General features: G+C 37.0%; 1 protein-coding gene across 25 annotated transcripts in view; it reads left to right on the top strand.

Annotated features, from left to right (window-relative positions):
- EIF4G3 (eukaryotic translation initiation factor 4 gamma 3) overlaps nucleotides 1–15,982 on the top strand; it is a 314,690-nt gene that overhangs the window by 231,960 nt on the left and 66,748 nt on the right. For 20 of the 25 annotated variants that reach the window (XM_045035239.1, XM_045035237.1, XM_045035236.1 and 17 more), the window contains 4 exons: nucleotides 2,734–2,867; nucleotides 4,774–4,893; nucleotides 5,278–5,388; nucleotides 10,904–11,074. In XM_045035239.1, coding sequence (XP_044891174.1) covers nucleotides 2,734–2,867; nucleotides 4,774–4,893; nucleotides 5,278–5,388; nucleotides 10,904–11,074 — 536 coding nt within the window. The remainder of the gene's footprint in view (nucleotides 1–2,733; nucleotides 2,868–4,773; nucleotides 4,894–5,277; nucleotides 5,389–10,903; nucleotides 11,075–15,982) is intronic. The other 5 variants (XM_045035235.1, XM_045035234.1, XM_045035233.1 and 2 more) reach the window with 1 other exon arrangement.

Genomic DNA, 15,982 nt, shown 5'->3' with positions numbered 1-15,982 from the left:
TTCACTACCAGTAAATTGCTGCTAATGGGTTTTATGAAATTGTAAGGCCATGCTATAGTAAGTTTTTTTTTTAACTTTAAGGATTCAGTGTACTGAAATTACTTCTAAAAATCTAGGCTTGTATCATATCACGAAGTACTTGTGGCTACCAACAGTCTGTCAGGAGATTGAGACGCTTATCATGTTTAGGACCATGTCAGCTATATCTCTGGGAGTCGGGGGGGAGTGCATTTTTAGTAACCTCTATGCCCAATGTGGGACTCAAACTCCCTCCCCCAAGACCGGAAGTCGCATGCTCTACGAACTGAGCCAGCCAGGCACCCCCTGTCAGTTATATTCTTATCCTTCTATTTGGCAAGGAATAAGTGCACAACTATAGACCCCAACTGTATTGAAACACTAAACTGCCTTTTGCCTCTGAAACATACACTAGCAATAACTAGAAAAAGGGCAGTTTAAAATTTAGGTCTCAGGGGCCCCTGTGTGGCTTGGTCAGTTAAGCATCTGACTTTGGCTCAGGTTATGATCTTGCAGTTTGTGGGTTTGAGCCCCGCATCAGGCTCTGTGCTGACAGCTCAGAGCCTGGAGCCTGCTTTGGATTCTATGTCCCCCTCTCTCTCCTCCTCTCTCCCATTCATGCTCTGTCTCTCTCTCAAAAATAAATAAACATTGAAAAAAAATTTTAAATAAAAATAAAATTTAGATCCCAATAAACTGTCTGCCTTTTAATGAATACAATAAGGTAATGAGGATTTGATTGAAAATATCTGCAGTGTTCTCACAGGCCATCATGAGTCTATCACCTACACCTTAAAAACCACTAATATAAAGTAGTATTATCATGAAGTGATCTGGGGCATGGGTTTGATGAAAATTTTGTTAATTAAAAGAAAAATGCTGTGACTTGCTTTTATGATCCAACAAAAATTTCAAGAAATTCTCCAACTTTATATAATGAAATTAGGATTATGAGAAATGATAGCTGTAACAATAGTCATAGTAACAAAGTAACGCTATGGCAAAAAACTAATTTAAAATTAATATTGAACGTATTAACTCTGAGGAGTGCCTGACTGGCTCGGTCAAGAGAGCATGCAACTCTTGATCTCGGTGTCATGAGTTCAATCCCCACGTTGAATGTAGAGATTACTTCAATAAATGCAACTTATAAAAAATCAAGAGTGTGTCAGGATTTTTGAAGAATATGTGCCTTCCCAGTTTTGTCTCAGCAAGCAAGTACATTATTTTCTTCACAGTAAACTGTAGTCAGCAGTGCTAAGGGGTTATTATCCAAAATACATAAAAAACTCATACAACTCCACAAAACAAACCCCAAATAATCCAAGTTCAAAAATGGGCAGAGGACTTGAATAGACACATGAGAAGACGCTCAACATCACTAATTACCAGGGAACTACAAATCAAAACCACGATGAGATACCACCTCACACCAGTCAGAATGACTAGTATCAAAAGCAAGAAATAAATAACAGTGTTGGTGAGGTTATGAAGAGGGAACCCCCATGCACTACTGGTGGGAATAAAACCATTGCCATTGTAGCTACTATAGAAAAGAGTATGGGCGTTTCTCAAAAAATTAAAAGTAGAAATACCATATAAGTTAGTAATTCTACTTTTGGGTATTTACCCAAGGAGAACAGAAATAGAAATTCAAAAAGATATATGCACCCTCATGTTTATTGCAGCATTGTTTACAATAGCCAAGATATGTAAACAACCTGTGTGTCCACTGATAAAGGAATGGATAACAAAGATGTGTGTATATACATGAGTATGTGCATGCATGCGTGTATACACACACCGTGAAGTATTACTCAACTGTAAAAAAAAGAATGAAATCTTGCCATTTGCAACAACATGGATGGACCTGGAGGGTATTTTGCGTAGTGAAATAAGTCAGACAGAAAAAGACAAATACCATACGATTTCACTTCATATGTGGAATCTAAAAAACAAATAGAAAAACAGAAATAGACTGATAAATACAGAGAACAACCTGTGATTGCCAGAGGGGAGGTTGATGAGGGGTTGGCAAGAATGGTGAACAGATTAAGAAGGTCAGACTCCCAGTTACAAAATGAATAAGTCACAGGGATGAAAAGTACAGCACAGGGAATATAGTCAATAAGATTACATTAACTTCATATGGTGACAAGATGCTTAACTACACTTACTGTGGTGAGCCTTTATTAAATGGATAGAATTGTCGAGCCACTGTCTTGTGTACCTGAGATGAATACAATATTGTAAGTCAACTATACTTCCAAAATAGAATAAACCATTGTCGGGGGAAAAAAATGTATTTAACTGCTTAGCCGTTTCAGAATCTTAAATAAGTTATTTGTGTTTGTTTTGTGTCCTTTTGCCTTTTCCCCCCAAAATATTTCCAAGTGAACAACCAAAGAATCCTTTTATATGAAACCAAAGAGTATTATTAGATTCCTTATTTCTGAGATACTGAAGGGCTTGGTAGTTTATATTAAGTGGTTTCTGTAATAATGTCAGTTTACTATCCAAAGGTATCCAGAAGGGATAAAGGAACAAATGGCAGTTTGAAATTTTTACATGACATTTTCTGAGTGTAGCTCAGTGTTTGCTTTGTGTTTCTGTCTGTGACAAAGTAAAGTCAGTACTGTAATCTAATTTGTACTCTTACTGGTTATATATATAATGACCCTATAGACACTTGTCTGCCTACATCCCTTTTTCTAGATTCCTGGAAGCCTGCTGATACTGAGGGCAAGAAGCAGTATGACAGGGAGTTTTTGCTGGACTTTCAGTTCATGCCAGCCTGTATACAGAAACCAGAGGGCCTGCCTCCCATCAGTGACGTGGTTCTGGACAAAGTAAGCAACATACTCAGAGAAAGCTATGTCTTTCTGGTGGGAACTGGTTTTATCAGTACAAATATATGAAGTATGAGCAATTTTTAGGAATTATTAGACTAAATGTATTTGAATTCTAATATATGTTCATGTATTATAGTTTTCCTACATAGTGCTGTTGGATTTGAGGTTTACTATAGATTGCTGTATCCTTGGGGTTTGGGCCATATTTGAGTGGTGAAGTTTTAAAATTGATTAATTGTCTGCTTATTCCAGTTGTTGCCTAGTGATATGGTGAAAAACGTTTGTCTGTTGGGCTACTATGGCTAAAGTGATATGGAGCTCTTTCTTCACTATTCTAAAATTTCAGTATAGAATTAGAATGGCATTGAGGACAGGTCAGATTGCATCTCAGAATTTCCCTAATACATACTTACAGTGATTCATCTTCACTTTTGGCAAATAAATAGGCACCCTTTCTTTTAACATCTGATCCTAATGGTGCATACAGAAAATTAGTACAGTGTTTATTTTGTCTTTATTAAATTAAAAAGAGTAGAGTCAGATGCGTATCTGCCCAAGTAACTACACACACACACACACACACGTGTGTGTGTGTGTGTGTGTGCGTGCGTGCGTTCATCATATATATATATATATATATATATATGGTTCATCATATATATATATATATATATATGTATATATATATATATATATATATATATGGTTCATCATATATATGAACCAGTGCTGGTGACCAAGCTTAAAATACTTTTGTTTTGGGGCACCTGGGTGGCTCAGTCGGTTGAGCGTCCGACTTCGGCTCAGGTCATGATCTCACAGTCTGTGGGTTCGAGCCCCGCATCAGGCTCTGTGCTGACCGCTTGCTCAGAGCATGGAGCCTGCTTCAGATTCTGTGTGTCCTCTCTCTGCCCCTCCCCCGCTCACACTTTGTCTCACTCTGTTTCTCAAAAATATATAAATGTAAAAAAAAATTTTTTTTAATAAAATATAAAAAAAATACTTTTGTTTTAAAAAGAAACTATTAATCTTTAGTGACGTGTAGATGGTAACTATCTTACAGAAGGAGATCTACCTCTTTTTGAGATTCCCAGCAGCTGCTTATCCAGACCATATTTGTATTAGTTTCCTCTTTTAAAGCAATAGGTTTTCTTATTTCTCTTGGTATCTAAATCTCTCTTAGGTACTTATTTGGTAGTGCTCATTTGAGACTACTTTACAAGGGGGGTTTTATATACACTTAAATTAGATTATCCTCTAGGAAATAACTGTTCTTGTCTTCCTAATAGTTTTCTGACTGCATCCATTTATTAGTTGACTTCTCCCTGAGCTACTTAGCTTTTTTAGTCTGTAGTCACATTATATGTCTATACCTCCAATTAATAAGGCAAACCAAGTGAGATTCTAAATGGTGATCACACATGAAAAATATCTCCTTTAGAGACTTACTGTCACTCAAAATACATACTTTACTAACTGTAAGGCAACAGCAACAAAATCAAAATGAGCTATGGCAGGATTCCTCTAGATAAGTTGCTATGATGTCCTGGTGAATATCCTGGAAAAAAATCCCCAAATTTGCTCCTAGTTCATTGGTTCTCATAGCTCTTCTTGTGCCGTTCTGCTGGTCCTGAGTGTCTGGTAAGCCAGTCTACTGATTGTGTTTAGCCTCCCCTCGGGAATTTTTAGGCCTAATCAGTCCTAGGGCACCAGAAAGCGATTGCTGACCTAAGGGCTCTAAGGCTAGTCTGGAGGAGGGACCATGGTTCACATAGGACTTCGCTCGTTCAGAAAGCCAGTGCTTATCATTTTAGCTGATCCATCTTTTCTGTCTAGGTTTTTGCCTTTTGGGCACTGAATGCTTTGGAACTTGTGTTAAGCTTTCCTTTGCTTCTTCATGCAGATCAACCAACCCAAATTGCCAATGCGAACTCTGGATCCTCGGATTTTGCCTCGAGGACCAGATTTTACTCCAGCCTTTGCAGATTTTGGAAGGCAAACCCCTGGTGGAAGAGGTGTACCTGTAAGTGCAAGTTTCCTACAACCCAATTAGTTACAAACTGTCATAGACTTCATGACATCTTGTCTCACAGCAAGAGAACGGCTTTTTTTCATTGATTCTTCTAACCAAGAAGAAGTGGAAGAGGTGAAGACTCTCCTTTTTTCCATACTAACATTAAAGCAAATAAAGAATACATTTGAGTCATTTTTACTTGAGAGAAGTTGGTCTGCATTAATTTGGTCTCGATTTTTTTTCATATGTTTTTCCATTGAAATGAACTGCAGATGGATTAAAAATAGAGCCAAACTTAAATAGGATTTCTGGTTTGTTTTGAGGTGCCCTGATACAGTTGAGATCTCTGATGACATTCAGCTAATGGTCATCTCTTTGTCTTTGTTTCTACAGATTTGCAAAGTGCAGAGCAGGCATGGATCGCCAATTCTGGAACAGAGCAAAGCCCCAGCTTGCGCTCCACTGGCAATGTCGCACCCACCCCTGAAGAGCCTGCCTCTTGGGGTGCGCTGAATCTTTTTTTTTTTTTCTTTTTTTTTTTTTTAACAAGAGTCTCTGGTGTTACGATATTTTCTGTTTTGTTCTTCTCACTTACTGTAGGTTGTGAAGTCAAAATATGAACAAATGACACGTACAAAAGAGTGCAGTATTCATAAACTGCAGGTTGCCTTTACACCCCCAGTAGCAGGCTCTTCAGCGGTAGAAGTGACATCACCAGTGGAGTTATGCTGGGGCACTGCCCTGTGCAGGATGCGGCAGGCTGTGCCTACTCCATGCTTTGTAGACTTGCAGAAAGCATGGGGGAAAGTTGCCGATGATGTGAATACCTTTTTTTCCCCCACGTTGGAATGGTATTGAGAGCGCTTAATTGAAACTTGGGGAGGAGCTGGGGGTTTGATATACATTCGCAGATCACCTTGTTAAGACAACTTTATTTTATGTTTGTAAAAATATTTTTATTTAAGGTGACACTTTTTATTTCCCCATCACCTTTTTATTTCTGGAATGGCAACTTTTGAAACCTGCTTCGAAATAAGACTGTATCATTAGAAACTAATGCCACTTGGTAGAGATTTGAATTATTTGTTGTTTGCCTGCAGCCAGACACTAATTGAAAATACCTCAGTGCCTACAATGTGTTGGAGGCTTTGCAAAACCTACCGAAAATATCCGTAGTTTGAAGCATATTATTTAGTGAGCATCAACATCTTAAAGGTATCTCTGTGTGTGATATTCTGTTCTCACACAGGATTGAAACTGAATCTTTATTTTCTGTAAATACTAAATTAAAATTTTTTTCTAAAGAGTGAAAGTCTTTCACCAGAAAGTCTTTCACCAGAAAGTCGTAGAAAGCAGCTTTCTAGAAACCATTTGATGCTTTATTTTTCAGCATTTCCCTTTTTGGTGATTTAAAGTTGTGTTTCTATTAGCGTTTATTTGTGTTTTAGTTTTGGTTTTGATTTATATCTTTGTTTTGCCACACATTGGAAATAACGTTGATGCTGTTTTGATTTCTCTCTGGTTAACAGCATCTGTCCTTATCATATTGCTCTGTGTTGTTCGTATGTCCTTCACAGAAGGTATGATTTGTTGCGTCTCCTCTTGCAGCGTGTGCTGTCTGTCCCTTTTTATCACCAGCTCGCTATAGAATTAGGTATAGCTAAAAGGAAATACTGTGAATTTAGAATAAGCTCCATTTCTTTTAAAACACTGAAATTAGAAAATGAATTTTGAAACTATCACAGTGTATGTTTGCCCACTAATCTACATGCTTACTTGTATCATATAAATGAGTTATTTGGTGCATTCAAAGTAATGTGATTGGAAATGAGCCATTATCAAGAATTTGTAATGTCTCCAAAAAAGTCAGTTTTAGTTATTTCACTTTCTTTAAATAGCTCTGTCATGTGCCACAAGCTAATTTTTAAGCAAAATTGAGACTCATCAGAGTAATACTGATATGTTAAGCCTTAGTGCAAGTAATTACTTTTCCTGCATCTCCCATAGCTAACAAACATTCTTTGCTTAATTTGTGCTGCTTCCCTTGGTATGTTGTTGTAGATTCAGATGGGAGTTTCATAGGATGTAGATGTCTGACATATAAAGGAACAGTTAATGATGCTGTTTGGGAAAAAGCAGCAGCCCTGCTCTTCATAGTTTTTGGTTCAGAACTTCCTCTAATCATTTTTCCCAGCTTCCCAATTGACTTATAAATGATTACCACCCAAAGATCTTGTGATCTACTAGGTATGGTTCATGGTGTGGCTTAAGTAACTATGACTCCTAGTATGAACTTGCCTGCAAAAGAGGTGTTATAAAATATGTTGAATGCATAGCAATTGTTTTAACATGTCATATGCAGTTACATAAAATCTTCCAACATAAAGGTCTTTTTATGGATAGTAACATACATATCCATTAGAAGCACTCAGGCAGTATCCTCTCTGTAGTTTTTTAAAAGTCAGATTACTTAGGGGCACCTGGATGGCTCAGACGAAGTTGAGCATCTGACTTACACTCAGGTCGTGATCTCACAATTTGAGAGTACGAGCCCTACATCAGGCTCGTTGCTGTCAGCCTGTCAGTGCAGAGCCTGCTTCATATCCTCTCTCCCCCTTCCCCCCCTCCGCCCCTCTTCTGCCCATTCCCTTTCTCTCAAAAAATAAATAAAGCAGTAAAATAAATAAATGAAAGTCAAATTACTTAGGAATTGTGATGCTAATTTTAATAGTAATCTGGGTAGACATCACAGAAAGTGCCCCAAAGGAAATGTATTGAGAGAGAGGCAGTGGGCGTAGACTAGTAATTTCACATTTATTTAGCTGAGCTATTATAAAAATCCTAGGGGTAAAGAGGTTTTCTGAGTTTATATCATCCTTCCGTCCTTAAAGGAACACTTGCTTATCTTTCTTCAAAACTTGGTAGGATGAATATTGGTCCTGTTTTCCTTGATTAATCCAGGTAAGCAGAGGAGTTTGAGATTAACAGTCTCCGAAGGAGATAAGAGCGATGTGTACTAAATTCTAAAGCAGAGATGGGTATGACTTCTTATTTAATACATTTAAGAGAAATATAGTCAGTAAAAAAGTTTAAACTTAAATTCGTCAGAAAAAAAAATCTGCAGCTTACTAGTTTATCAACGCCAAATTTTGATGCTTCATTTGAGTTGTGCTATTTTTGGACCCTGAGCCCTGAACACATTGTACCTTAAAATTCCTCTTTCAACCTGGAAGTTCCTCTTCCAATCAGGATTGTTTCTTTTAACAGGCTTCGTTTTTTGTTAAATATTTCCTCCTTAGCTCATAATACAGGATCCTGGGTTTTGTTTGTGTTTAGTAAATAAATCATTCATTATATATGGCACATTTTCTGAAGGATGCGATACATTTCACAATTGTATTGTTTTCCACACACATGCAAAGGACATGAAGTATTTAAGGGTAATTATACCATTACAGATACCACTTTTTAAAAAGTTCTTTTTCTTTTTTTTTTTTTTTTTGATGATCACTTACCTGTTTGTTTGTTTTTTAATGTTTATTAATTTTTGAGAGAGAAGAGTAGGGGAGGGGCAGAGAGAGAAAGGGGCAGAGGAGCTGAAGTGGACTCTGTGCTGACACCACAGAGCCCGATGTGGGGCTTGAACCCATGAGCTGTGAGATAATGACCTGAGTAGAAGTTGGACACCCAACCGACTGATTGAGCCACCCAGGTGCCCCACCTTACCTAGTTTTTAAGGTCCTTTTATATCCCGTATGTCTCTGATCCTCATAATAACTTTGTAGGTAGGACCAGCATTTAATATATGAGAAAACCTAAGTTCAACAATGTTAAGAGACTGGCTCACAGTAACTTTGCTTATAATTAGCAGAATTGAACTCAGAAGTCCACAGTTCTTTTGTCTTCTAATCTGCCTCTCTTTTCTGCTGTACCATAGTCCTTCCAGGTAGTGTAAACATGAGTACATTAGAGAATAATTTATCAAGTGTGTTAAGCATTTATAAGTATAATAAATCCGTTGGGGACTCAATATACTTGGATAAATATTTGTGAACAGTATCTGTCTTAGTTATAGCCAGTGAGCCAAATAATAATTTTTAAGGTTGCCTTGGGAGCTTGCACATAGGTGATAAGCCGACTCTTTATCTGGGACTAACAGCTCATGTTACCTTTTCAAAACGTTTTTTCCTTTCAAACGTTGTTATCTATTTAGTAATGTTTCTCACATCTTTATATTTTCTGCAGCTCGCTTGAAATCTATACATACTTAGACCTGGTAAAGGCACCTGGTATAAGTCATATTTACTTTGTAGATTCAGATTTCATGGCATATTCATTGATGTTTCCAGTACTTTCTGGAAATGGAAATTTCCTACTTCATTCAAACATAATTAAAATTATATCCCAAATTATGCTTACTATGGCTCTTACCTGATTTTGACATAATTACCTTTCATTACACCCATTAGTCTTTGTTCTTAACAAATTCTTACATGCACATGCATGGGTTAATTTGAATGTCTTGTGATAGAATTGTTTATATGAACTTATTCAAGTATTGAAAAAGATTTAACTCCTGTAAATGAACACTAGACTATAGCCTGAATTATAAAAATCAGATAATCGGTGTACTGCATTCTCTTATCAGAATTGTTTTGTCTGGGCTACTATATCAGTGTTTCAGTTACAAATAAGTATTTTTATAGTAGTACTGTCCAATTTAGCCACCATTCCCTGTTAGTACTTTTCCAGCTTGGTCCTCTTCAGTTCTTTTTTACTTATACTGTGTGTGGTACCTCTGCATTTATCTGACCTCAGGTTTTTTAATGTTTGCTAAGTATTCTGAGATTGTGTCTTTTATGCTGAGTGCTTAGCTAGATGTATTTGACAAAATCGGTTTGTATTGCCCAGAAATTCTGTCTTTTGATCCTGATACATCCTTGATACTACTATTCCTAATTAGGGCAGATGGTGAAGTATAATTACTGTTGAAAGGCTTTCAGGCTTATGTGCTTAGGCCTAACTAAGACCATGTATCTCTTAGAACCTGTTTTTTGTTTTTGTTTTCAGTATATATAAAGCATGAAATTTAAGTTTCTGCTTCCTTCTCTGAAGCTTTATATACATTCAAAAGGGCAGTATTGAGGCACTAAAAGAGAGATGATTCTGATCTCTAGGTCTTGTGTGAAGTTTTTTTTTTCTTCCCTCTTGAAGTCTAATTACAGTATTTAGTCAGCATTTAGAAAATGGTATATCAAAGAAAGTAAAGGCTGTCAGTATGCAACAGATCTGGGAGTAGCAGAACTTAGTATCAACCCAAGTGTTTAATCTTAAAAACTTATTTCCTTGCATTTAAGATCACAAGTATTATGGATATCTTAATACACCGCATGTAACTTTTCCTCCATTATCTCTTGCAGTAACCGTTCGTAATTTGACGACCATTACAACATACCAGCAAATGGTTTTTAACAGAATGAGTACAGTGGGTGGGACTCTAGCAGGAACTTAGAGAGATCCATTAAAATCTGTAGTAAGGCTGGGTGTCTACACTACAGAGAATTTTTGTGATAAAAGTGCATTTTCGTTTCATGCTGCAAGTTTAGAAACCTAGTTTTTGAAGTAGATTTGTAACTGTGATGATTACTGCCTATGAATTTTTATGATTATTCAAGTCAGCAGTCCAAAGTCCCACAACAAGTAAAAAATAAAGCTTCAGTTTAAGGGTAGTCTTTTTTGTTAGAAACAATAGCAGTATCAGACATAATTTTTCATCACTTTATTTTCAGAATTAAAAACGGTAGTAGTGGAGAACATTACATTGATGGTATTCTAAGGTTGTCCTCTCACACCCCCCCCCCCACCCCCGCAAAAGATCACATCTAAAGTGAGTGCTTAATACCCATCTTTACATCAGGAAGTGCTTGGTGTGATCATCAGGCTTGACTTGAACAGCACAGAAGAGGCAGTAAATTTTAAGTACTCTCTGTAGATACAATAAAGAATATTCTTGTCCTAGTTGTTGAACGTTGGACCGCGGAGATCTCAACCTGGCCAGAGAAGAGAGCCCAGGAAGATCATTACAGTCTCTGTGAAAGAAGATGTGCACCTGAAAAAGGCAGAGAATGCCTGGAAGCCCAGCCAAAAACGAGACAGCCAAGCTGAGGATCCTGAAAACATTAAAACCCAGGTGAGATTAGGAGTACATTCTAACATTATTTTGGAATTATAATGCTGTTGTTTTAATTTGCTGTAACTTGTCATTTTGTCCTATTAGTATATGTAGAGATTTTTAAGACTTTAATTTTTTTGCTTTTAAAAGCATTATCGTAAAAGGTCTAGCATAATGGGTGCCAGATATCTCTTGTGTTTGTTTTTCAAGACACTCTATGTCTAGAGGGGTTATATGTCCTAGACTTCAGTCATTCAGGCTTAGATCAATGTTTGCTTTTCTTAAAAATGTGTTTTTTAGGTTCTCAGTGAGTACCCTATGCTAGTCTAGTTAGCATATTGCTTTATGTCTCCTTGTCAGGCTTTCGTTTCTAATAAGTTAGAATTGAGAAACCAATCATGTTTTAGTCTTTTGGAATAAAATTGAATTCTTTGCATCTTTCTATGCATACCTTCCTGCAGAACTCCTTACGGTAAATTGAATGAATTCCTTTAATCCAAACAAAATTATTTTTTTTGTCAAATTATGTCATCTTGATTCATCATTTGCTATACATACAATGCCATTTCCTGTCTTTAAGTTAGCTCTGTTATCTTTTTTGGATGTTTTTGCTTCTAGGCACCAAGACTAGAGTCTCCTCTTGAATTTTGCACCTGTCAGAGCCAGGCATCACAGGTCACATGCTGACTTTTCAGTGTCTCATTCCTTAAATATCTTTCCTCTCAACATGAATAGTTTAATATAGCAATCAAAGCTTTAGCTCTGGAGACAGATGCAAGTTCTATTAGGCAGGTTTTTAATCTCAACTGTAAAATGAAGATACTAATATTACCTACCTCATTGGACTGTTGTAACAAATAAAGTATTATAAAGCAGTCGGCATGCTCCCTAGAGCCCACTTGGGTACTCAGTAGGATGTTCCTGGGTCAGAGTGTGCCTTATAAATCTTGATTTTGATTCAACACCAACGCAGAACCACATACATAGTATTTACTCAGTATACTTGTTAAATGAATAAACTAACCGATGGCAGTTGTTCAAATGAAGTCAAGACCAAGATGAACTTATTCATCACAAAGCCATGCTCTCGAACCTTAATTGGCTACTTGCCTTTGTTCATCTTTTTACAGATTGCCCCAGATATTTGTCCGTAAGTACGCCCTTCTCCAAATTCACTGCAATCAAGTACCTAATCTTTCCTGAATTTCTTTTCAGTGTATCTCAGCTTTGAAAAAAAAAACCTTCTGCCTCTCTCCTTCCAATCCCTGTGAGAAGTGCTTAATGATAACATGCCTAAATAGCTTGCAAAGAATTAGAATTCCTGCTGAATCTTTATCATTGATGATGAAGATGAGGTCTTGTTTTAGTAGTTAAGGCACTAATACAAGTACCTTACTTCATTCGATTCTTGTAGCAGCTACCAAGGAGGCAATAGACTGTCCTTCTTTTATGTATGAGAACACTGAAGTTTTGAGAAGTTAAATTACCCAGAGTTCTGCCTATTGTTGGTTATTTCAGAAACATAATAATAATATTGCATTGATGTATCATTCATTAATTGGCTAAGTTTTCCTTAGTGACTAAAGCAAATCTAGTGAAGAATTAATAGACTTCTTTTTTAGGACAGGTACAGTTCTCTTGTTCTTGAGATTTTTTCTTCTAAGTCCCGGAGCATCTGTGTTCCATTCCCTCTCCTTTTTCTCTGCTGCATAGGTGCACATCACGTTCACCTGTGCTCCTGCTAATTCTGTGCCTTTCCTTTTTTATCGAAACAGTGGTTTTGTTGTCACCTGCACTTCCAGAAAACTCTTTCACTTGGATAACACGAGGAATAATACCAATGGCCTTATTTTTCCTAGATCGTAATATTTCATCTTTTCCATGAGGAGGTTCTCATGACACGTCTAGACTCGTACCGCACGTACTGGTTCCTCAGGTGGTTCCTGAGGTTACTGCTCCTGTCTCTCTTCTCTTGCTACAACATTCCTGACACTTCTGCCTGACTCCTCTACCTGAGGAACTGATTTTTTTTTTTAAATGTTTATTTTTTTTTTCAACATTTATTTATTTTGGGGACAGAGAGAGACAGAGCATGAACGGGGGGAGGGGCAGAGAGAGAGGGAGACACAGAATCGGAAACAGGCTCCAGGCTCTGAGCCATCAGCCCAGAGCCCGACGCGGGGCTCGAACTCCCGGACCACGAGATCGTGACCTGGCTGAAGTCGGACGCTTAACTGACTGCGCCACCCAGGCGCCCCCCTGAGGAACTGATTTTGAGCTCTCCACCCTAGCTTTTAAACTGTCTTTAATGACCTCATTTTCAAATAAATAAATAAATGCCTCCTTTTGTCTTACAACTTGCACACTAGTCCTCTGGTCTTTTCCTTGTTTTTCTCTAGTCCCCAAAGAGAAAACCCTCACACATAACTCCTTCCTTTTCCCTTTCTAAAATGACTTCTTTCCCTTTCTTTTCATTTTGGGTAGTTTTTTGTTTTTTGTTTTTTTTTTCTTTTTAATTTCAGTTTCTATTTAAGTACAGTTGACACACAGTCGCTCAGCTAGCTATTTTTGTTCCTCATAACCTGGCTCAATTCTCATTTGCTCCCTAACCATTGCCTCTGACCTCTCGTGTGTGTAAACTACTCCCTCCTGTGGCTCCTACTCCACCTCCTGTTTGCTCCGTCACTTGACTTGCAGTTACCTTGTCTCTGCAGCTAAAGTTCAGTAGTCTGGAAGGCAGTTAACTGTACCTGATTTATACACTGTATGTATACAGTTTATACACTGTAATGACTTAACATTTGTATGTACTGCAAAATTGATCACCACAGTTAGTCCAGTTAACATCTGTCATCATACAGAGTTACAAATTCTTTTTTCTTGTAATGAAAACCTTTAAGAGCTACCTCTTACCAGCTTTCAAATATGTAGTATGGTATTAACTTCAGTCACCATGCTGTGCATTACATTAATAACTAACCTTCTTTAATCCTATTTTTTAGCTTAAATTATCATCTGAAATATGTGAAGATATTTGAAGGTTTTTTTTTTTTAATTTTAATTAACTTACTTAAACTCAAGTTAGTTAACATACAATGTAGTATTGATTTCAGGAGTAGAACCCAGTGATTCATCACTTACATATAAAACCCGTGCTCTTTCCAACAAGTGCCTTCCTTAATGCCCATCACCCAGGTAGCCCATTCCCCCACCTACCTCTCCACCAAAACCCTCAGTTTGTTCTCTGTATTTAAGAGTCTCTTGTGGTTTGTCTCCCTCTCTGTTTTTGTCTTATTTTTCCTTCCCTTCCCCTGTATTCATATGTTTTGTTTCTTAAATTTCACATATGAGTGAAATCTTACAATGTCTTTCTCTGACTGATGTCGCTTAGCATAATATACTCTAGTTCCGTCCACATTGTTGCAAATGGCAGGCATTCATTCTTTTTGATCAAGTAATATTCCAGGGTGTGTGCGTGTGTGCACCACATCTTTATCCTTTCATCAGTTGATGGACATTTGGGCTCTTTCCATACTTTGGCTATTGTCATTACCTCTGACATAAACGTTGGGGTGCATGTGCCCCTTTGAAATAGCACTCCGGTACCACCTAGTAGTGCAATTGCTGGGTCAGATCCTAGCTATGGGATCCATAAGTTGTGTGGTAGATATTGGTTTAACCTTATTAGAAAATGCCAAACTGTTTTCTAAGATGGTTATTGTAACAGTTTGCATTTCCACTGGCAAGGCATGAGAGTTTTAGTTTTTCATCAGCACTTGTTATTTTCTGCTTTATAAATTCTAGCCATTCTGATGGATGTGTGGTAGCATCTCCTTGTTTCAGTTTGCATTTCCAAATGAATAAAATATTGAATAAGCACATCTTTTTAGTGCTTATTTGCCATTCTTATATCTTCTTTGGTAAAATTTCTGTTCATATCTTTTGCCCTGTTTCAGTGGGTGGTGGTGTTTCTTATCATTGACTTTTGAGTGTTCTTCATATATTCTGGATACAAATCTTTTATAAAATATGTGGTTTGCAAGAATTTTCTCCCAGTCTGTTTTGTTGGTGCATTCTCTTGATAGTGACTTGTAGAACCGAAGTTTTTAACTTTGATCATGTTGGAATGTATCAACTTTTGTATTCAGAGGTTGTTGTACTTCTGCTGTCGTATCCTAAAAAATCTTTACATAACCCAAGAATACAAAATTTTTCTCCTTTGTTATTTTTTAGAAGTTTACGGTTTTATGTTTTACATTTTGTCTGTGATCCAGTTTTAGTTAATTTTTGTGTTTCATGAAAAGTATGGATCTAGGTTCCTTTTTTTTTTTTTTTTTTTTTCTTCTTTTCCTTATGGATATCTAGTTGTTCCAGCACCATTGTTGAAAGGATTATCCTTTGTCCATTCAATTTTCTTTGTGCCTTTGTTGAAAATCAGTTATATGTGAATCCAGTTCTGGACTTAGTTTCTATTCTACCAATCTGTGTGTCTGTCCTCTGACCGATACCACACTCTGTGTAGTAAATTTTGAAATCAGGTTGTAGGAGTCCCCCAGCTTCGTTATTGTTCAAAGTCATTTAGGCTGTTCTTTTTTTTTTTTTTCTTTGACTTTTCAGAGTCAAATCGGCTTCTTGATTTCTACCAAAAACTACCCCAAAACCCTAGTAGGGTTTTTATTGTGATTATGTTAAATCTGTAGATCAGTTTAGAGAAAATGGACAACCTAACCATAATAGATCTTCTAATACATGAACATGACCCAGATCTCATTTTATTTAGGTCCTCCTTGATTTCTTTCATCAGTGATTTATGGTATTCATTACATAGCTTCTATGGATATTTTGTTAGATTCTTAACCACGTATTTCATGGTTTTTGGTGCTATGGTAAATAGTAGTCTTAAAATATGTAATTTCTAGTTGTTTG

Source organism: Felis catus, chromosome C1 (assembly GCF_018350175.1).
Source record: "Felis catus isolate Fca126 chromosome C1, F.catus_Fca126_mat1.0, whole genome shotgun sequence".
NCBI lineage: Eukaryota > Metazoa > Chordata > Mammalia > Carnivora > Felidae > Felis > Felis catus.
Note: the sequence above shows the minus strand (reverse complement) of the source record. Positions and strands in the feature narration are given on the sequence as shown.